The sequence below is a fragment of the Prionailurus viverrinus genome, chromosome D2, assembly GCF_022837055.1.
Source record: "Prionailurus viverrinus isolate Anna chromosome D2, UM_Priviv_1.0, whole genome shotgun sequence".
NCBI lineage: Eukaryota > Metazoa > Chordata > Mammalia > Carnivora > Felidae > Prionailurus > Prionailurus viverrinus.
Window position 1 is genome coordinate 33,764,696 of NC_062571.1, and position 23,870 is coordinate 33,788,565.

Below are 23,870 nucleotides of genomic sequence, written 5' to 3' on the forward strand. Positions count from 1 at the left end.
ATGTGCCTCACCTGACTTGGGGTGATAACTGGGAGCTGGAATACTTTGGATACTTGGTGGCCGATTAGAAGAGACAGTAGGTGGCTTGCTGCTATACACAGAGAACTTGCAGTACTACAGACAAACACCAGAGGGAACAAAAGGTTACAAGCTCTTGAAAAAAACTGGCAAGCCTCTGCAATTAAAAATTTGCCCACACAGATCCAGAGAATCTGTCACTTCTTCCAAAACAGAATCAGAGACAACGGGATCTATAATTAGGCTGATTGCTGAGGGCCTTCTTCTGTATGAAGTCAGTCTGACTGTGATATGTGCTTGATTCTTCAAAAATATCTCATAAAGTTAGAAGACACATGAATAGAAATGTGGATCAAACAAAAGAGCAAAATAAGTCTCCAGAAACTAATCCTAAAGAAACAGAAATATTTATTACTTGAAAAATAATTCAAAATACCTATCATAAAGATGCTCTATAAGCTCAAGAAAACACTGCATTAAAAAAACTACTATCGGGGCGCCTGGCTGGTGCAGTCGGTTAAGCGTCCGACTTCAGCCAGGTCACGATCTCGCGGTCCGTGAGTTTGAGCCCCGCGTCGGGCTCTGGGCTGATGGCTCAGAGCCTGGAGCCTGTTTCCGATTCTGTGTCTCCCTCTCTCTCTGCCCCTCCCCCGTTCATGCTCTGTCTCTCTCTGTCCCAAAAATAAATAAACGTTGAAAAAAAAAATTAAAAAAAAAAAAACTACTATCAAGAGAGATTTAAAAAAAAAAAGGCAAACAAATTCTGGAGCTGATGAATACAATTACAGACCTGAAAAATTCACTTAGGGTGGTTCAAAAACAGACCTGATCAAGTGGGAGAAAGAATTGGTAAACTCGAAGCTAGATCATTTGATATTATCCAGTCAGAGGAACAAAACGCAAAAGAAAAAGCCTAAGGGGCTTATGGGATCGGGTCAAGAAAACCAATACATGCATGAAGGAGAAGGAAGAGGAAAAAAGGGGTAAAAAGTTTATTTAAAGAAAATATGGCCAAGAACTTCCCAAACTTGGGGACGTTAGTGGACATCCAGACTGAAGAAGCTCAACAGACTTCCAAGATGGCACCCAAAGAAATCCACACTAAGACACATTATAATCAAATTGCCAAAGTCAAAGACAAAGGGACAGTTTTAAAGCAGCAGGAGAAAAGTGATTCATTATGTACAAAGGGACCCCATAAAACTCTAAGACCTTGCAGGCATAAAGAAATAGGGTGAGGGGCGCCTGGGTGGCTCAGTCAGTTGAGCATCCGACTTCAACTCAGGTCATGATCTTGCAGTTTGTGAGTTCGAGCCCTGCGTCGGGCTCTGTGCTGACATCTTGGAGCACAGAGCCTGCTTCGGATTCTGTGTCTCCCTCTCTCTCTGCCCCTCCCCGCTCACACTATGTCTCTCTCTCTCTCCTTCAAAAATAAATAAACATTAAAAAAAATTAAAAAAATAAAAGAAATAGGGTGAGATACGGAAAGTGCTGAAAGAAAAAACTGCCAACCAAAGGTATTATATCTGGCAAAACTATTCTTTAGAATTCAAGGGGAAATAAAGATGTTCTCAGATAAACAATGCTGAAGGAGTTCACACCATTAAACCTGCATTACAAAAAAACGCCAAAGGGAGTCCTTTAAGTTGAAATAAACCACACTGCAACATGAAAGCATATGAAAATATAAAACTCACTGGAGAAGGCAAATACATAGAGAAATACAGAATACTGTTGTCTTATAAAGATGATGTGTAAATCTCTTTAAATTTTAAACTCAGAAGTTCAAAAATCAAATACAAAAAAAACATTTAACTATAAAAATGTTAATGGGCACACAACATGAGATGTAACTTGTGACATCAGTATCATAAAGAGTGAGAAGGAAAGGAATAAAAGTATAGAATATTTGTTTTTAACTGAAGTTAACTTCTGTGCTTTTTAAGGAATAATACATTTTGTTGGTTTACCCTTACTTTTATATTGGTCATCAACTAGAAGAGCCAGCAAGTTAGTAAGGTCTTTTCCACAGATCTTTGCAAGCTTTGTGGACTAATTTTTACAATCATGATTATAATTAGTTTTCTTTACCTTTATCTGAAAGCATATTTTGCATAAAAGTGCATTTTCAAAGCAGTTTTTTATTGAGATATAATTGATAACATTTTGTAAGTTTAAAGTGTATAATGTGTTGGGGTGCCGGGGGGGCTCAGTTGGTTAAGTGTCTGACTTCGGCTCAGGTCATGATCTTGCAGTTCGTGAGATTGAGCCCCGCGTGGGACTCTGTCTTCTCAGCGCAGAGCCCACTTCAGATACTCAGTTCCTCATCACTTCTCGGCCTTTTGGCTAAGATCAAGTGCAGATACTCTGTTCCTCTCTCTCCCTCCCATGCTGGTTCTCTCTCTCAAAATAAACTTTAAAAAAATTATAAATATAAAAATAAAGGTACAACGTGTTGATTTGATACACTTCTATATATCAATCTGATTGCCACCACTGCATTAGCTAAAATCTCCATTAAATCACATGGTTATCATTTTATTCTGGTGAGAACATTTAAGATCTATATAGTCTCTTAGCAATTTTCAAGTATATAATACTGTATTGTTAACTATAATCACAATGCTGTGCATTAGGTCCCAGAACATATTTATATTCTGACTGTAGTTTCTACTCTGACCAAAAACTCCCTAATTCCCCATCCACTCAGCTTCTGATAATCACTGTTTTAATGTCTGTTTCTGGGAATTCAGGTTTTTGAGATTCCACATATAAGTGATACCACACAGTGTATGTCTTTCTTTGTCTGCTTATCTTCGTAGCAAAATGCCCTCAAGATCCATCAATGTAGAGGCAAATGGCAAGATTTCCTTCCTTCCATTGGCTGCATGATATTCCCGTGCATGTATGTGTGTACAGCACATCTTCTTCAAGTATTTATCTGTTGAAGGACACTTAGGTTGTCTCTATATCTTGGATATTGTGACTAAAGCTGAATTAAACATGGGAGTGCAGAAATCACTTCAAGATCCTGTTCTCATTTCCTTGAAGTGTGAATGGTGGATCGTATGGTAGTTCTATATTTAATTTCCTGAAAACCCTCCAGTTTTCCACAGTAGTTGCATCAGTTTATATCCCCACCAATAGTGCACAAGGATTCCTTTTTCTACACATCCATACCAAAATTGTCATCCCTTACCATTTTGAGAATAACGATTCTAACAGGTATGAAGTGATATACTATTGTGGTTTTGATTTGCATTTACCTGATGATTAGCGATACTGAGCATCTTTTCATGTACCTGTTGGCCATTTGGATGTCTCTGGGAAAATGTCTATTCAGGTCCTCTGCTCATTTTTTAAACAGATCATCTGCTTTTTCACTATTGAGTTATATTAATCATTTATACATTTTGGATATTAACCTCTTAACTAACACATGGTATGCAAATATTTTATGCCATTCCATAGGTTGCCTTTTCATTTTGTTAATTGTTTCCTATGCTGTGCACAAACTTTTTAAATTGATGCAGTCCCACTTGCTGATTTTGCTTTTGTTGCTTGTCCTTGTTATCCAGAAAACAGTTTTAAGACCAATGTTAAAGAGCTTTTTCCCAGCATTGTTTATCTGAAGGAGTTTTCTTTAGGGAGTTTGCAGTTTTGGGTCTTCTGTTAAAGCATTTTTCTGTGACTTATTTTTTGTGAATGGGGTAAGATAGGGGTCCAATTTCATTCTTCTGCAGGTGGTTATCCAGTTTTCCCAAAACTATTTTTTGAAGAGACTCGTTTTCTCATTGAGTGTTCCTGGCTCCCAGTCAAATATTAATTAGCCACATTTGCAGGAGCTTATTTCTGGAATCTGTACTCTGTTCCATTCGTCTATGTGAATATTTATGCCATTACCACACTGTTTTCATTAATACAGTTCTGTAGTTTGAAATCAGAAAGTGGGATTCCTCCAGCTTTGCTCTTCTTTCTCAGGATTGCTTGGACTATTCATGGTCTTTTGTGTTGGGTACATATTTTATGATTTTCCCTCCATTTCTGTGAAAAATACATTGGAATTCTAGTAAGAATTGCAATGAATCTATAAATTACTTTGAGTAATATGGACATTTTAACAATATTAACTTTTCCATGAACACAGAATATCTTCCCATTTATTCTGTGTCTTCTTCAGTTTCGTTCACCAATGTTATAGTGTTCAATGTATATGTTGTTCACTTATTGGTTAAATTTATTATTAGGTATTTTATTCTTTTTGATGCAACTGTAAATGAAATTGTTTTCTCAATTTCTCTTCCTGACAGTTCACTATTAGTGTACAGAGGTGCAATAAATTTTCGTGTATTTAGTTTGTAACTTTGCTGTATTTAATAGTTTCAATAGTTTTTTTTGTTTTTTGTTTTTTGTTTTTGATGGAGGGTATTCTGTATATATCATGTCACATGCAAATAGAAGCAGTTTTACTTTGGGGTGCCAGGATGGCTCAGTCGGTTAAGCGTCCGACTTCAGCTGAGGTCATGACCTCACGGTTCATGAGTTTGAGCCCTGCATCGGGCTCTGTGCTCACAGCTCAGAGACTGAAGCCTGCTTCAGAGTCTGTGTCTCCCTCTCTCTCTGCCCCTCCCCTACCCATGCTCTATCTCTGTCTCTCAAAAATGAATAAATGTTAAAAGATACATAGAAAAAAAAGAAACAGTTTTTACATTTTCCTTTCTGATTTTGATGCCTTTTATTTTTTTGTTATTAATAATTTATTTTTTAATTTATATCCAAGTTAGTTAGCATATGGTGCAACAATGATTTCAGGAGTAGATTCCTTAATGCCCCTTACCCATTTAGCCCATCCCCCCTTCTACAACCCCTCCAGTAACCCTCTGTTTGTTCTCCATATTTAAGAGTCTCTTATTTTATCCCCCTCCCTGTTTTGCTTCCCTTCCCCTATGTTCATCTGTTTTATATCTTAAAGTCCTCATATGAGTGAAGTCATATGATATTTGTCTTTCTCTGACTAATTTCGCTTAGCATAATACCCTCTACTTCCATCCATGTAGTTGCAAATGGCATGATTTCACTCTTTTTGATTGCCGAGTAATACTCCGTTGTATATGTATATACCACATCTTCTTTATCCATTCATCCATCAATGGACATTTGGGCTCTTTTCATACTTTGGCTATTGTTGATAGTGCTGCTATAAACATTGGGGTGCAAGTGTCCCTTTGAAACAGTATCCATTGGATACTCTTTCCTGCTTTGTCAAAGATTAGTTGGCCATATGTTTGTGGGTCCATTTCTGGGTTCTCTATTCTGTTCCACTGATCTGAGTGTCTGTTTTTGTGCCAGTGCCATACTGTCTTGATAATTACAGCTTTGTAGTACAGCTGGAAGTCCAGATGCCTTTTATTTCTTTTTCTTGCCTAAGTGCTCTGGTTAGAGCTTCTAAAACTATGTTGAAAAAGACTGGCAAGGGCAAGCATTCTTGTGTTGCTGTTCATCATAGATGAAAAACTTTCAGTTTTCTACCACTAAGTATGATGCCACATTTGGGACTGTCATGTATGGCTTTTACTATATGGAAGCACATGCCATTTATGTATGTATGTATGTATGTATATGTATGTATTTATTTATTTAAATTTATGAGAGCAAGAGTAGGGGAGAAGGGCAGAGGGACAGAAAAGGAAAGAGAGAGACAGACAGAGAGAAAAAAAGAGAAAGAGAGAATACCTCAAGCAGACTCCATGCTTAGTGCAGAGCCTGATGCAGAGCTCATGACCTGAGCTGAAATCAAGAGTTAGATACTCAACCGAGCCACCCAGGCAGTCCCTTGTCTGTCTGTCTGTCTGTCTGTCTATCTATCTATTGAAGTACATTCCCTCTATCTATCTACCTACCTACCTACATAGCTATCTATTGAAGTACATTCCTTCCTTCCTACCTACCTACATATCTATTGAAGTACATTCCTTCTATACCTCTATATATTTTGTTGGGAGTTTTTATCAGGAATGGATGTTGAATTCTTTGTCAAATGCTTTTTCTGCATCTTTTGATATGATAATATGATTCGATTCTTTATTTTGTTAATGTAGTATATCACATGGACTTATTTGTGGCTACTACATCACCTTTGTTTCCCTGGAATAGGGATACCTGGGTGGCTCAGTCAATTGAGCATCTGACTCTTGATTTCAGCTCAGGTCATGATCCCAGTGTTGTGGAATTGAGCCTCATGTCAGGCTCCATGCTGAGCATGGACTCTGCATGGGATTCTCCCTTCTCTCTCTCCACCCCTCTCCCCTGTGCGCTCTCTCTCCAAGATAAATGAATAAATAAACAAACAAGCAAACAAACCAATAAATAATTTAAGAAATGTACCCCTGGAATAAATCCCATTTGACTATGGAATACGGTTTTTTTTTTTAATGTTTATTCATTTTTGAGAGACAGAGGCAGAGCGCAAGTCAGGGAGGGGCAGAGAGACAGGGACACACAGAATCTGAAGCAGGGTCCAGGCTCTGAGCTGTCAGCACAGGGTCCAACATGGGGCTCAAACTCACGAACCGTAAGATCATGACCTGACCCAAAGTCGAACACTTTACCAACTGAGCCACTCAGGTGCCCCATACAATTCTTTTAATATATTATGAATTCAGTTTGCTAACATTTTTCAGACTAATTTTTTCATCTGTACTCATTGGGGATACTGGCCTGTAATTTTATTTTCTTGTGGTGTCCTTGTCTGATTTTGGTATCAGGGTAGTGTTAGACTCAGAAAAGGAGTTTGGAGTGTTCCCCCTTTTATTTTTTTTAAAAGAGTCTGAGAAGGATTCAACAGTGAAAAACTGAAAGCTTTCCTCTATGATAAAGAATAAGCTATTACGGGCGTTTGTATGGCTCAGTCAGTTAAGCATCCAACTCTTGACCCAACTCACTGATGTGAGATCAAGCCCTGCATTGGGCTCCATCCACACTGGGCATGAACCTTGGTTAAGATTCTCTCTCTTTCTCTTTCTCTCCCTCTGTGCCACCCCATTCATGTTTGTGTGTGTGTGTGTGTGTGTGTGTGTGTGTGTGTGTGTGCTCGCTCTCTCTCTCAAAAAAAAAAAAGAGAGAGAGAGAAGCTATAAATGCCCATTGTTGCCATTGCATTCAACACAGCACTGGAAGTTCTAGACATCCAATTAGGCAAGGATTGAGACTGAAGAAGTAAGATGATCTTTCTTCACAGGTGACATGATACTATATATAGAAAACCCTTAAGATTTTATAAAAACTGATTACTAGTAAACAAATTCAGGAAAGTTGTAGTATATAAAAAAAATATATATATATATATATATAAACCTATTGTATTTCTATACACTACCAACAAACTATACCAAAAAAAAGGAATTAAGAAAACAATCCCATCAGAAAGCATAAAATACTTAGAAATAAAGGTGACCAGGCCGGGGTGTGTGTGTGTGTGTGTGTGTGTGTGTGTGTGTGTGTGTGTGAAAGATTCATATACAGAAAAGTACAAAGGACTGCTGAAAGAAATTACAGAAGACATAAATAAATGGAAACACAACCCATGTACCCTTATCTTACACCATCCAGAAAAGTCAACTTGAAATGAATTAAAGAATTAAAAGTATACCCAGGGGCACCTGGGTGGCTCAGTCGGTTAAGCATCCAACTTTGGCTCAGGTCATGACCTCAAGGCTTGTGGGTTCGGGCCCCACGTCGGGCTCTGTGCTGACAGCTCAGAGCCTGGAGCTTCTTCAGATTCTGTGTCTTTCTCTCTCTGCCCCTCCCCCGCTCACACTCTGTCTCTGTCAAAAATAAATAAACATTTAAAAAAAAATTTTTTTTAAAAGTACACCCAAAACTATAAAATTCCCAGAAGAAGACATAGGGGAAAAACTCCATGACTTTTGGTCTTGGCAACTGAAGCTAAAATACACAAGTGGAACTGAAAAGCTACTGACCAGCAATCAACAAAATGAAAAGGTAAACTACAAAACAGGAATAAATAGTTGTAAACCATGTATCTGATAGGAAGTTAATATCGAAAATATATAAGGAACTCCTACAACTCAATAGCAAAAAACAAACAACAAAAAAACCAAAACCAAATTATCTAATTAAAAAATCATAAGAGCACTTAAATAAACATTTCTCCAAAAACAAAACAAAACAAAACAAAACAAAACAACCCATAAAATGGCCAAGATGCTCACCATCATTCATCATCAGGGAAATGGAAATCAAAATCAAAGTAAGATATCACCTCATACTTGTTTTCATTGTTGAAAAAACAGGAAATAACAAGTGTTGAGCAAGGATGTAGACAAACTGGAACTCCTGTGCACTGTTAGTGGGAAAGTAAATTGAAGCAGCTGGTATAGAAAAAAGTATAAAGATCCCTCAAAAATTTTTAAATAGAACTATTATGAGGTCTAGCAATTCCACTTCTGGGCACGGACCACAAAAAAGTAAAAGCAGGAACTTCAACAAATATGTATACAGCAGCATTATTCACAATATCCCAAAGGTAGCAGGAACTCAAATGTCCATCAACAGATGAACGGATAAACAAAATGTGGTGTATACATTGCTACAGTTTGAATGTGTCCTTGCAAAATTCATGTTAAAACCTAACATCCAAGGTAATGGTACTGGGAAATGGGGCCTTTGGGATGTGATTAGGTCATGAGAACTCTATCCTCATGGGATTAATGCTCTTATATTTTAAAAAAGCCCAAGAAAGCCCCCTTGCACCCTTCTGCCATGTGAGGTTACAGTGAAAAGAAAGCCAGTAATTAGTAAACTGACCCTCGCCACACACTGAATCTGCCAGTGTCATGACTTTGGACTTCTAAGCCTCCAGAACTATAAGAAATAAATGTTTATTGTTTATAAGTCCTCCAGTTTGTGGTATTTTCGTTACAGCAGTCCAAATGGACTAAAACATACATACATACAATGGAATATTACTCAATCTTTTTTCAAAATAGGAAATTCTGACATATGCTACAATATGGATGAAACCTGAGGACATTATATTAAATGAAATAAGCAAAACATAAAAGGACCACGAGATACATATTGGCCTATAATTATTTTTCTTGTAGGGTCTTTGCCTGGTTTTGCTATCATGTCCTCATGGCATAAATTTAGAAGTGTTCCTTCCTCTTCAATTTTTTGGAACAGTTTGAGAAGGACAGGTATTATTAACTCTTCTTTAAACGTTATGCAGAAATTCACCTGCAAAGCCATGTAGTCCTAGACTTTTACTTATTAAGAGGTTTGTGTGTGTGTGTGTGTGTGTGTGTGTGTGTGTGGTTTTGTTTGTTTAAGTGATTCGATTTCATTACTGGTAACTGGTCTTTCAGATTTTCTATTTCTTCCTGATTCAGTCTTGGAATATTGTATGTGTCTAGGAATGTATCTAGTATTTACCTAGTACTTCCTCTAGATTGCCCAATTTGTTGGCATGTAATTTTTCATAGTAGTTTCTTACAATATTTTGTATTTCTGTGATGTCAGTAGTAACTTCTTTCATTTCTGGTTTTATTTAAGTTCTCTCTCTCTTTTTTTTTATGTTTTTTTTTATTTTTGAGAGAGAAAGAGTATGGACATGAGAGTCGGGGAGAGGCAGAGAGAAAGGGAGAGAATCCCAAGCAACTCCACGCTCAGTGTGGAGCCCCACATGGGGCTCAATCCCATGACTGTGTGGTCACAACCTAAGCCAATCAAGAGTTGGATGTTTAACCAACTGAGCCACCCAGGCATCCCTAAGTCCTCTCTTTTTTTTATTGAGTCTGCCTAAGGTTTATCAATTTCCTTTATCTTTTTGAAGAACAACCTCTTAATCTTTTTTTATCTTTTCTATATTTATCTTTAAAAATTTTTTTCTATTGTTTTTTAGTACCTATTTCATCTATTTAGTCTATTTTGTTTATTTCTGGTATGATTTTTATTATTTCCTTCCTTCTATCAACTTTGGGCTTTGTTATTTTTTCTACTTCTTTTATGTATTAGATTATTTGAAATTGTTCTTATTCCTTGGCGTAGGCCTGTATCACTATAAACCTCCCTCTTAGAACTACTTCTGCTTCATCCCAAAGATTTTGGAATGTTGTCTTTCCATTTTCATTTATCTTGAGATATTTTTAAATATCCTCTTTGATTTCTTCATTGATCCATTGAATCAAAGTTGTAGCATGTTATTTAGCCTCCACGTGTTTGTGTTTTTTCCAGGTTTTTTTTTTCTTGTAATTAATTTCTAGTTTCATACAGTTGTAGTTGGAAAAGATGCTTGATGTGATTTCAATCTTAAATTTATTGAGACTTATTCTGTGTCCTAACATGTGATCTATTCTGGAGAATGTTCTTTGTGCACTTGAAAAGATTATATATTCCATTGTTTGGGGATGGAATGTTCTGTATATATCTAGTAAGTCTATCTGGTCTAACATGTTGCTTGAAGCCACTGTTTCCTTATTGATTTTGTCTGAATAGTCTATCCATGTATATCAAAGTCTGTCAAAGTGTGTCAAAGTCTGCTACTATTATTATGTATTACTGTCAATTTCTCCCTTGTTAATATTTGCTTTATGTATTTAGGTGCTCCCGTGTTGGGTGCACAGATATTTACAAGTTATAGCCTCTTGTTGGATTGATCCTTTTACCACTATGTTATGACCATGTCTTTTATTATAGTCTTTGTTTTTTTTTTTGTTTTTTTAAAGAAGATTTTTATGGAGCCCTTTGGCTTCCAGTCTCATTCTTTTTTTTTTTTTTTCAACATTTATTTATTTTTTTGGGACAGAGAGAGACAGAGCATGAACAGGGGAGGGGCAGAGAGAGAGGGAGACACAGAATCGGAAACAGGCTCCAGGCTCTGAGCCATCAGCCCAGAGCCCGACGCGGGGCTCGAACTCACGGACCGCGAGATCGTGACCTGGCTGAAGTCGGACGCTTAACCGACTGCGCCACCCAGGCGCCCCTATAGTCTTTGTTTTAAAGGCTATTTTGTCTAAGTTTTGCTACCCTGGCTTTTTTTCCACTTCCATTTGCAAAGAATACCTTTCTCCATCCCTTTCCATGCATACAATCTGTATGTATCTTTAGGTCTGAAGTGAGACTCCTGTAGACAGCAAATAGATGAGTCTTGTTTCTTTTTCTTTTAATCTATTCAATCTCTCTATGTCTTGATTGGAGCATTAAGTCCATTTACATCTAAAGTAATTACTGATAGATACTACTTATTGTACTACTTATTGTTCATTGTTTTCTGGTTGTTTTTGTGGGTCTTCTCTGTTCCTTTCTTCTTCTCTTGCTCTCTTCTCTTGTGATTGGATCACTTTCTTTAGTGTTATGCTTGGATTCTCTTTACTTTTTATGTATCTATTACAGGTTTTGGAGTTGTGGTTACATTACTATGAGGCTCATGTATAACACCCTGTGTATATAGCAATCTACTCAAAGTTGCTGGATGTTTATGTTCCAATACATTTTTTATTTTTTTTGTAATATTTTTATTTATTTACTTTGAGAGAGAACGAGCACCAGTGGGGGAGGAGTAGACAGAAGGACAGACAAAATCCCAATCAGGCTCTGCGCCATTAGCCATTAGCGCAGAGCCTGATGCGGGGCTCAAACCCACAAACCATGAGATCATGACCTCAGCCAAGATCAAATGTCAGACACTTAACTGTGCCACCCAGGTGCCCCAATGTTCCAATACATTCTAAAACCCTCTCAACAATTTTGCTTTTACTCACCCTCCCAAAAATTTATGTATCTGATGTCATATTTTACATCTTTTTTTATTTTGTGTATTCCCTTAATTATCATATACTTGATTTCACTATTTTTGTCTTTTAACCTTTAGAGCAGCTTTGTAAGTGACTGATCTACTATCTTAACTATGGTTGCTTTTACCAGTGACTTTTTCTTTCATAATCTTCTTACTTCTACTTATGGCCTTTTCTGCTTAAAGAAGTCCCTTTATATTTCCTCTGAGGCCAGTTCAGTGGTGATGAATCTTTTAACTTTTGTTTAGGAAACCTTCTATCTGTCCTTCAATTCTGAATGATAACCTTGCCAGGTAGACCATTCTTGATTGTAGATTTTTTTTTCCCCTTTCAGCACTTTGAATATATCATGCCACTCCCTTCTGGGATGCAAAGTTTCTGCTGAAAAATCACCTGATAGCCTTAGAGGTATTCCCAGTGTGTAACTAGTTGCTTTCCTCTTGCTGCTTTTAAGATTCTCTCTTTAATTTTTGATATTTTAATTATTATGTTTTGGTGTGGATCTCTTTATGTTTATCTTGTTTGGTGGTCTCTTTGCTTCCTGGACCCAAATATTTCCTTCCCCAAGTAAGGGAAGTTTTCAGCTATCATTTCTTCAAATAAGTTTTCTGCCTCTTTCTCTCTTCTCCTTCTGGGACCCAAGAATGCAAATGTTAGTATGGTTGATGTTGTCCTAGAGGTCCCTTAACCTAGCCTCATTTTTTTTTAATTCCTTTTTCTTTCTGCTATTTAGCTTGGTTGCTTTTCACTACACTGTCTTCCAGATCACTGATCCTTCTTCTGCATCCTCTAATCTGCTGTTGATTCCCTCTAGTGTATTTTCATTTGGTTATTTTGTTCTTTAGCTCTGATTGGTTCTTTTTTATATTTTCTATCTTTGTTAAAGTTCTCAATGGGTTTACACACTTCTCCCAATTTTGACAAACACCTTTATGACCATTAACTTGAACTCTTTATCAGGTAGGTTGCTTACCTCCATTTCATTTAGTTCATTTTTCAAGGTTTTGTCTTGCTTTCATTTGGAACATATTCCTATATTTTTATTTTGCTTGACTCTGTGTTTGTTTCTATGTATTATGTAGGTCAGCAATGTTTCCTGGTGTTAAAGGTAGTGGACTTATGTAGAAGACATCTGTGGGGCCCAGAGGTACAATCTACTCTGGTTACCAGAACCAAGTGTTCCAGGGGTATCCCCTGTGTTGTCTGTGTGCACCCTCCTGTTGTGACTGGGCTGCAACTGCTGGGGGTACACTGGAAGATGGGGCTGGCCCGAGCTTGGCAAGCTTAGAGACCAGGTTGCAGCTGCTGTGGGTGTCTAGTGGGTGGGGTCAGCACACGATGTGGTTGGCCAAGAGGCCTGGCTACAACTGTTATATATGTGTTCATGAGCAGAGCTTCCCCCCCCCAACTCTCCCAAGGAATCACTTTGGAGGGGTACTGGTCCTGACTAAGGATGCCCATCAGGTGAGGCAGGGTGGAAGCTGCTTGCTCTGCCGTGACAGAAGGAGACCACAGGGAAATGCCACAGCAGGGCAAGCAGTGCTAGCCATGTAGATGGAGAATGTCAGAACTGGCGCCTACATCAGGCCAGCTAGGCTGAAGTAAGGCAAGAGAAATGGTGGCCACCAGCAGTTCCACTCCTGAAGAAAGTTCACACAGAACCCCGCCCTTCTGGCACAAGCCCTAAAATCAGTGAATAAATCATCACATACGGCCCAGGTGCTTTTCAAACTCCTTCCAATGGCTGGATCTCAGAGTGAGTGAGATTGTGGAGGGGCCCTGTAAGAGCAGAGTTGTGGTTTCCTATGGCTCTCTACCTCTCCTGGAGTTATGCCCTGCTGATTTTCAAAGTCACACAAAATGGACACTTGTCTTCTCAGCATAGGGTGGGTGCAGGGAGTGCCCAAAGTGGAGCCTGAACCTGGTGCTCCTTAGGAAGGGCCTCCACACCTGTGATATGCCTTCTGTTTGTGAGGTCACTGGCAATCCTTTTCAGACTGCTGGGTTTTTTCTGGGTCTTAGAGCAAGTGAAACTACATATGAGCCCTCTAAGACCAGAATCTCAGTTTCATATAGCATTTTGGGACTCCTGCATGTCAAACCCATTGGTTTTGCAAGTCCAATATTTTCAGGCTCCTCTCTCCAGGGAAAATCCCAGGTCATGGGGTGACTAATGTGGGGCACCAACCCCCCCGCCCCCACTCCTCCAGAAGAAGCACCACCTGGTGAAATTCCTTCTCTGTTCAATGTTGTTGCTCTGAGGATAGGGTTTTTTGCAGGACTGTGTTTCTGCCTCTTTATCCATCTTGGTGTAGTCCTTATATCTTTTGTTGTAAATGGAGTTCATACAGTTTTCAGATCTTTTACAGAGGGAAATTACCCATATGTAGCTATAGATCTGGTGCGTCTACAGGATGGGGTAAGTTCAGGATCTTCCTATGCTGCCATCTTTCCAGCTCCTCCAATTAACAATATTGTCCAAATGGTACTTCTAGAGATTAAAAATATAATGTCCAAAATCTTTTTAAAAATAAGTAGACACAGCAGATAAGATACTGCAGAAAAAGTGATCAGTGATCTTGAAGAAACAAACAAAAACTCCAAAAACTGAAGCAGAGAGAGAGAGAAGGCTGTATAAAATATAAACAAAACCTTGATGATGTGTAGGATGATACCAAATGGTCTAGCACATGTGTGAACGAGTCCCAGAAAGTATATGTATATGAGGGGGGTTGTGCAGATGGGAACAAAAAAATTTAATGAAGAAATAATGGGCAAAATTGTTCAAATTTCATAAAAAGCATAAATTCACAGTCTAAGGAAATCAATAAATTTTAAACAGAATAAGCACAAAACAGCACTAAAACATCATAATCAAATTGCTGAAAACAATTTAAAAAATCATAAAACTAAGCCAACGAAAAAGATATCATTCACACATAAGGACAAAGATAAGAATTACTACGGACTTTTCCATAAAAAAACCTGAAGACACAATCCAGCAATGCTACTTCAGGTTATACACCCACAAGAAGTGAAAGCAGGGGCTGCAAGAGATATTTGTGCATAAATGTTCACTATTCACAACTATTCACAATAGTTGAAAAGTGGAAACAACCCAAGTATTCATTGATAGATGAATAGATACACAAAATGGTATATAATACACACTATGAAAAACTAGTCAGCCTTTAAAAGGAAGGAAATTCTGATACGTGACATGTGGATGAACCCTGAAATTACTATGTTAAGTGAAATAAGCCAGACACAAAAGGACAAATATTGCATTATCCCATTTATATAGGCACTAGAATAGTCAAATTCATAAAGCAAAAAAGCAGAATACCCAGGTATTGGGGGAAGTTGACTGGGGAATTACTGTTTAGTGGGTCCAGAGTTTCAGTTTGGGAATAATAAAAAAAATTCTAGAGATGAATGGTGGTATTGGTTACACAACAATGTGAATGTAATTAATGTTAATGAAGTTAAAAATGGTTAAAATGGTAAATTTTATGCTACATATATCTTACCACAATGAAGAAAAATACTAGAATATAATGAGGATACCATACTGAAGACAAAAAAAGAAAAATCAAAACTGGAGACAACTGAATGATATACTTAAAGTGCTAGAAAGAAAAAAGTCAACCTAGAATTCTATATCCAGTGAAAATATCCTTCAAAAGTGAAAGCAAAGTAAAGACATTTCCAGACAAAAGTTGACAGGATCTATCTCCTGCAGACAAGAACTCCTAGTAAAGGAAGTACTTTAGGCTGAACGAAGAATGATGCTAGATAGGCTACATAGCCAGTTTAAACCCAAATATTCAGACTTCAAACCCTGAGTCCTTAATACTGTATCTCAGTATCTTTTTTAAGACTGAGTATCTGAAAACAAAGTAAAATGTGACAAATGTTCTTTCTCTAACAATACCGTAATATGGTTTCTAAGGATCATACTTAAGTTAATTCATGAATTTAGGTAGTAAACCTGGTCTTTACACATACCTAATTGTATAACCCAGAACATATACACTTTGGCTTGAAGGCAAACATTCCAAATTGTATTCTTTGTCATCCACCTATATAATTCAAAACTATAACTACATACGCTAAATATTTATTTTTTGTTCAGGAAAAGGGATTGGGGATGGAAACTTCTACATTAGACTTTTTAGATCCCATTGTTCTTTTGTCATTTACATTTATGAAATTTAAAGTTTTGAAATTTAAGTTTATAAATTTAAATTTTTTTAAACTTCAAAATTATATCATGCCCTCTTTTAAAAAGAAGTTTATTTATAAAAATTTTTTTTAACGTTTATTTATTTTTGAAAGAGAGAGAGAGAGAGACAGAGACAGAGTGCAGAGTGCAGGTGGGGGAAGGGCCAGAGAGAGAGGGAGACACAGAATCAAGGCAGGTTCCAGGCTCTGAGCTGTCAGCACAGAGCCCGATGTGGGGCTCAAACTCATGAACCATGAGATCATGACCTGAGCCAAGGTCAGACGCTTGACCAACTGAGCCACCCAGGTGCCCCTGAACTTTATTTTTTTTAAAGAACTTTAAATCTCACTTCTTAGGAAAACATTTTATTTCTGCTCATTTCACAAGTTTTAAAAAGAGAATGGAAAAAAGACATAAAATTAAAGGGCAAGCCCTATGCCTATATTCTCTGACATGATAACTCACAATTATTTTATTTATTTATTTTTTAAACTTTACTTATTTGAGAGAGAGAGTGAGTGAGCAGGGGAGGGGCAGAGAGAGAGAGGGAGAAAGCTAGAATCCCAAGCAGGTTCCGCGCTGTCAGCATGGAGCCAGACGGAGGGCTCAAACTCACAACCGTCAGATCGTGCCCGAGCCAAAACCAAAAGTTGGACGCTTAACCAACTGAGCAACTCAGGAGCCCCAACTCACAATCATTTTAGAGAGTGTTTGCTATTGATCTTGATCTCAATATAAACATGAAAATTTCAACAATTTTTTTTTGTTTTTTGTTTCAAAACTTTAGATTATGGTTCTCTCATTATAATTTCCTACATGGCACAGCAAAGGCACAAGACTAACAATCCTCAAGCACTAAAATCTTGGCACTTAGGTATATTTATGATTTTGAAGCATTCATCAAATTATAATCTGTGACAAAACATACTGTCAATATGTAGATTTTCTGCTTTTGGATATTTTGGGGCTTAAAAATTATAACAAAAAGAGGAATGTTTCCTCTACATACCAGTCCAAATTATCTTCTTATTCTTTTTCTGAGGTAATATTACACAAAAACAACACAAACTAAGATAAGTAAAATAATCTAAACTTGTTCATTAGCATTTAATCTGAATAGTATAAACAAAGTGACTCAAAGAAAAAGAGTAGTAACTTCTTAAACATTCAAACCATCAAACAACTTCTCAGCTTCTTCAGGTAGAGCCTGTTGTCATCTTTGATATTAGACTAAGCCAAAAGGCAATCTAAATGCACCTGCCTGGAGTCCTCTAATTCCATTATAGGAAAGCATTCCTGAAGAAATTGCTAAGCATTTAATATTTATTACAGTGAAAGAACAAAAAGTGTGTTTCCCATTCCTCCTTTCCTTCTTTTGCCTCCCTCTCTTCCTCCTGTCTAGATCTTTCTCCCCCTCTCTTCTTCCTAAACCCATCCACCCCTTTCTAAGGTACCTGCACCTGCATCATCATCTCAAACTAGTATTAGTGTCTGTCAGTAGATCATCTTCCCACTCCAGTTTATTCCATTATTGTTGCTGTATTAACGTCTCTTAATACTTGTTTGTGATCAGACTCTTGCTTCAAACCCTCTTAGCTCATCATTGCCTACAGATTAAAATCACAACTTTTGGCATAGGAGATAGAATCTAATATAGAATCTTTTATATCACAACTCCAACTTTTTTTTTTTTTTTTGGAAACCCAGTCTTTTCTGCTAATACTCTCTCTCCTCTCTTCACCATTTCTCACCTTCGGCTTATATCCAGTAATAATAGTTAACATTTATTGATAGCGTACTATGTGCCAAGTACCTTCTACACAAAATATTTATTTTACAAAGTTATGTGCCAAGCGCTGTTCTAAGCACTTAACAAATAATACCTGAGAGTGCCTAGCTGACTTAGTCAGTAAAGTGTATGATTCTTGAGCTCAGGGTCGTGAGTTGGAGCCCCATGCTGAGTGTACAGCCTACTTAAAAAATAAAATAAAATGTTATTTAAAAAAATAATAACTCAATCTTCATAACAACCTTTGAGATAGGTACTATCATTATCCCTATTTTACTGCCTAATGGCAGAAAGCAGATCAGCAGTTTCCCAGGTCTGGGAGGGATGGAGAAAGTGGGAAGTGACTACTAAATGGCATGGAGTTTCTTTACGGAGTGATGAAAATTTTCAGAATCAGAGAGTGGCAATGATTGTACAATTTTGTAAATATACTAAAAACCAGTGGATTGTATACAGCAAATTGGTAAATTATTAAATGTATTTACTTATTCATTTAGTATTATATATTATTTATTCAAAAATTTATTAAAATTATTAAATTGGTAAATTATTTTAAATGTTTGGCAGAGGAGACAGGCAGATAGTAAGGCAGGATATCTCCTATTGGTTGCTTTGACACAAGTGCTGAATTCTTTGAAACATCTTACTTCACAAATATTAACACCAAATTATTAGGGCAAGAAATTTTAGTGCAAAGTTAAGCCAGAAATCAATATAATCCTTCTAGGTAACAGAGACAACTGGAAGAATGAGAGCACACGCAGGAGCAGAATGCTCAGATAACACGCACCTCTTCCACAGGAGACCAGTGCTCGCAGTTACTGCAGATGCTCCCAGGAAAGCCACCATCATTAGTCGTCGCCTGATCTGGGTGGGCTGTGATCCTCCATGGTAACATCGAACGCCCACGGCCAGTTCTGCCAATGCAGAGAGTGAGTGAAGACGAAACATCCTGTGGACAAAAAGTAGAAATGTTATTCCTAATTAGTGATGGGAACAGCGATGATGATGATGAAGATGATAGTTTCCACATCACCCACACGTACTACAGACTTACTCAATGGCAGACACTAAACACTTTGCGATCCCATGTAGTATTCCATTTAATCCTCAGAACAATTGTATGAGAAAAATAGCACTATTACCCTGACATATGAGTCAAAGTACAATCAGAAGACAAGAAACCGCATAGTAATTTCAACAGGGAAAGGTTAATATAAAGCATTATTAATTATAACAAAGGATAATACCAAGAGTCAAAGAGATAGCAGATACAGGGAGCAGCCACTACTTCAAGGGCTGATGCAGACCAACAGGAGAGGAATAAATCTGTAAAGGGGCCACTCTCAACAGGGCTTAGATACAGGCCTGTGACAAGGACATGGCATGGATGTCTGAGAAATTCACTAAAGTATCAGGCCAACAGGTCACTCACTGTAAAGTCATCTAGTAGAACTCAGCACGCCAGGGGAACTCAGGAAGGTACCAAGGGGGAGATGTCAGAGTACGGAACTCACTGGGAAACTGCATGTAGGAGTGTTGCTGCTAAAACTCCCTAGGCGTTGAGAGCCCCACGGTGTCCCACATTCTGGGGGCCTCAGTGTGCTACAGGAGCAAGCAGCCAAGACACTAGAATCAGGAAGAAAAACTCCTCCCTTCTCTACTCTCCCTCTAGTCCTTCTACTGACAAACCTTAACAAAAGCAAGAGAGAAATTTCCAGTGTTGCAAATAGGGTGATGAAAGATGGATTTACAACTGCAAAGTAACAGATTTGTAAGTGGCACATCCATTTTACAGATGTGAAAACTGAGATATAGTGACTTGATCTAGAGTATACAGCTAGGAAGTAGATCCATAATCTAAACCGACTGGACTAACGTCAGAGCCCAGGTTTTTAACTAGGACACTCTGCAGCCCCCCTACCTTTTAATGTTGATATTGTTTTTGTTAAAATAATTTAAGTTTTCATTAAATATTCCTCACTCCCAGGTCCTTGGAAGACCTCCTACGCACCAAATTCTTTGGTTTCATACTTATAACTTCACCTGTTCCTCTAATTGTTAAATTCAGAAACATCTGTATTAGGTCATATTATTGTTCACTAAACACTCACCCTCCCATCCCCCATCCCATGGGAAAATACTACTTTCCACACTCTTCATTTTAGGTATCTTGCCATATGCCTTGCTATGGCTAATGGGATGTGGGCCAGTTCCATAGAGCGCTTTTAAGAAGTACTGCTGTTAGCCTTCTTGTGCTTCTGCATTCTACCAAGAGAAGATCATGCCCCTAGTAGGCATGCTCTTTCAGCCTGGGTTCCATAATGGACAGATCTCAGCCTGCAGCCAGGCACTGGGAAGACCAGCTGAGCCAGTTGAGCACAGCTGACATATGGAATGCTAGTGAGAAATAAATGTTTACGATTGTAAGCCACTAAAACTGGAGGTGGTTTATTGCCACAGCAAAAGCTGACTAATTCAGCATCTAAGAGAATTACTGGGAACTTCTCATTCAACAAAAATGTATTAAGTTCATGCTATTCAGGCCTTGCTAAGACCTAAAAGGCTAAAAAGAATTCCACATTCTAATTAGGCAAGATACACATGAAATATTTTTTTAATGTTTTATTATTTATTTTTGAGAGAGAGAGAGAGAGAGAGAGAGAGAGAGAGAGAGCAAGCATGACTAAGGGAAGGGCAGAGAGAGAGAGAGAGGAAGACAGAATCCGAAGCATGCTCCAGGCTCTGAGCTGTCAGCACGGAGCCCGATGTGGGGCTCGAACCCACAAACTGTGAGATCATGATCTGAGCCAAAGTCGGATGCTCAACCGACTGAGCCACCCAGGTGTCCTACACATGAAACATTTTAAAAGGATACATTTCTAAAATGGTATCTTGAAGAAGTATAAAAATATTGGGGTATAGATATTAGAGAATTAAAAAAAAAATTTAAACACCAGGGTAAGACTGGGTTAGTCAGCAAAGGCTTTTGTTTAGTTTTGAGTCTCAGAATGGTACAAAATCTTGATTAAGTGATAGAAATCTCACGGATACTCCAAAAGACAGGATCATTTCTGGCACCTCCATATAGAGTATTAATAGAAAATGATTTTTCTCCTCTAGACAGTATCTTGACACCAGAGTAGAGTCTTCATTTTTATTCCACCAGGTGGACTGAAGGAGAAAGGGGCATTTCTTCCTGGTTATATGACTTTTTATAGTGGCAGTTTGTTCAAATTACACCAAATATCCATTCTCTTCTGTGATCTTCCCAACACACAGTTCACTGCTTCCTAAATTATCTTGCACTTTATACATATCTTCCTATGGCAATTAACACATTCGTTCATGTGCAAGTTTGCCTTCCCCACTTGGCTCTCAGCCTCCTTTTAAAGCCAAAATTATGTTTCTTCCTCTTGGTAAACACACAGTCTAGCACAGAGACTGTTACATTACAGGTGTTTAAAATACTTAACCATCTAATTTACGTTCACATGAAGATGAAGGTACAAATTATACAGGTACTGGGCTCCTGACATTTAAGTATACTTCTAAGCCCCAATATACTAAGAAAACTATGTCTTTTCCCATTTGGATTCAAATCAAGTTAAGACTACTTAGCTGTCCCTTAAAATCACTGAGCCAGTTACTAACTCTTCTATGGGACCTATACCTGTAATCTCTTAAGTAAACCTTTCCATTAGCCTTCTTCATTCAACCTAGGCCCAATTTCAAAGCTAGAACTAAATCCTGCCCTTATGGACAAAGAGGGAAAAGAATTAATTTTCTATCCTATTTCCTAAGACCTAAGCTGTGGCAACACAATTCTTATGTCCCTCCCCAATCCCAGAAATCATCTCATTTTACCACACATACTTTAGCAAACTCCAGCACCAAGGAGACTATCCACTATATTTTCTTCCTGTCTGTCAACAACTGATTCATTTTTATCTGGAGAGAGAGAGAGAAAAAGAGAGAGAGAGTGTGAGTGGGGGAGGGGGGCAGTGGGAGAGAGACAGAAAATATTAAGCAGGCTTTGCGCTGAGCATGGGCTCGATCCCATGACCCTGGGATCATGACCTGAGCCAAAATCAAGAGTCAGATGCTCAACTGACTGAGCCACCCAGGTACCCCTGATTCATTTCTAAATTAGTATTTTCCAAACCCACAAGTGCATTCAGATATATAACACTACTTTTGTCTGTAATAAAAATGAGCATAACTAAAACATATATATCTGGAGAAAACATTATTCATCACTGGCAACAGAAAGAAAAGAACACTCAGAAGTTTCCAATGTGAAAAACAAATAACCAGTTCAAAAGTTGGAACAGGCAAGGAATGTGTAAGACTGGAAGATAAATTTAGAACTGATCAGACATGGAGAATAAGTAGATGGATATCCAACAACGTAATAAAACCATTTTTCAGTAACAACAACAAAAAAGGCATGATCAAATAGGTAAGCCATAATTATTTGAGAAGATCGTTTGAATTGTGAACTGAGAATTTTGACCAAATATACAACAGGAAAACACTAAATATCTTAAATTGGAAAAGAACGTGATGAAAATGTTTTTTTAAAGAATATCACTATTCAGTAGTGAATAAATTCCAAAGAACAAAAAAAAAAAAAAAAAAAAAAAACTAACAGGAGTAGTGAGTACAGCCCAAAGGCAATTAATAACCTAAGTACTGAGTGATAAGTATCTAGATGATTAGTATGGAAACCAAACATAAAATAAAAACAGCCAAAGACAGACAAAACTATCAGATAACAGTGTCCAACACACATTCATAGGTAAGTGTGTAGGAGATATGGAAGACAGAAACGAGAAAGAGATTGAGATAATAACAACACTAAGTAGAATACAGTAGAAAGTAAAATGGACTAGGAATCCAATGACCCAAGATCTAGTCTCAACTCTACTACTAAACAGCTGCGCACAAAGGAAGCTTATCTCCCTTCCTTAAGGAAGAATTTCATACAAGGAGAGAATTGCCTAAATGAGCTTTAAGGTTTCTTTTATCTCTTAATGCTCTCTAATCTGGGTGAAAAACTATATGGCAAAGTTTAATCTATTTCATGGTGGGGGAGGGGAGTAAGATCATGCCATACAATCAAAACTTACTAGTTTTGAGAATCCAAGTCTGTATGCTCTAGTGTTAGAGGATTTTTAATGTTGAAAGTTCTGAGTTTTACTAACAGTCTACTTATATTTTGATGTTGTAATTCAAATGTTACTGTCTACATCTCATTTTACCACTGGTTTTAATCTCATTCCCCAAAGCACACATCAAAAGATATATTTAGGGGCCTGGTGGGTTCAGTTGATGGAGCATGCAACTCTTGATCTCAGGGCTCTGAGTTCAAGCCCCGGTTGGGTGTAGGAATTACTTAAAAATAAAAAAATCCTGGGTTGCCTAGGAGGCTCAGTCGGTTGAGCGTATGATTTTGGCTCAGGTCATGATCTCACAGTTCGTGGGTTCGAGCCCCTCATCGGGCTTTGCACTGACAGGGCAAAGCCTGCTTGGGATTCTCTCTCCCTCCTTCTCTCTCTGCCCCTATCCCACTTGTGTGTGTGCAAGTCTGTCTCTAAGTGAATAAACTTAAAAAATTAAAAAAAAAAAAAAGATCTATTTGTCTTCTCTAGTGCAATTTTCACAGATGCCAAGTAAACAAAGAAAAAAAAACCATCAAGATTACTATAATTTAATTCCTAACTCGTAGTGCAGAAATAGTGTAACTAGTTGAATGTGTTAATTTTTGATGAGGGACCATTTAAACAGATTTAAGGAGATCAGATTTCCAATTGAGTCTGGAAAATTGAACAGGCCAATTGGCAGCAGTTATGCAGTAATGAAGCACGTTTAGGAGAAGGATTAAATTAAATCAAAAACAGTGTATTTTTCTTCCCTTACAGTACCCCACCCTCCGCCCACAAAAAGCATGCCTCTAAAAAGTGGCTTTGATGTGAAGTGAAAAAAGATGAAGAGGTATTTCTAACCAAGAAATGTCAAGGGA

The 23,870-nt window shown here is 37.8% G+C and overlaps 1 protein-coding gene across 4 annotated transcripts in view; it reads right to left on the minus strand.

Moving 5' to 3' along the window:
* MICU1 (mitochondrial calcium uptake 1) overlaps positions 1 to 23,870 on the minus strand; it is a 256,334-nt gene that overhangs the window by 191,124 nt on the left and 41,340 nt on the right. For 3 of the 4 annotated variants that reach the window (XM_047824730.1, XM_047824728.1, XM_047824731.1), the window contains exons 2-3: positions 21,722 to 21,796; positions 18,636 to 18,797 (exon numbers count right to left, since the gene is read on the minus strand). In XM_047824730.1, the coding sequence (XP_047680686.1) occupies positions 18,636 to 18,796 (161 nt within the window). In that variant the 5' untranslated portion in view covers position 18,797; positions 21,722 to 21,796. The remainder of the gene's footprint in view (positions 1 to 18,635; positions 18,798 to 21,721; positions 21,797 to 23,870) is intronic. The other variant, XM_047824729.1, reaches the window with a different exon arrangement.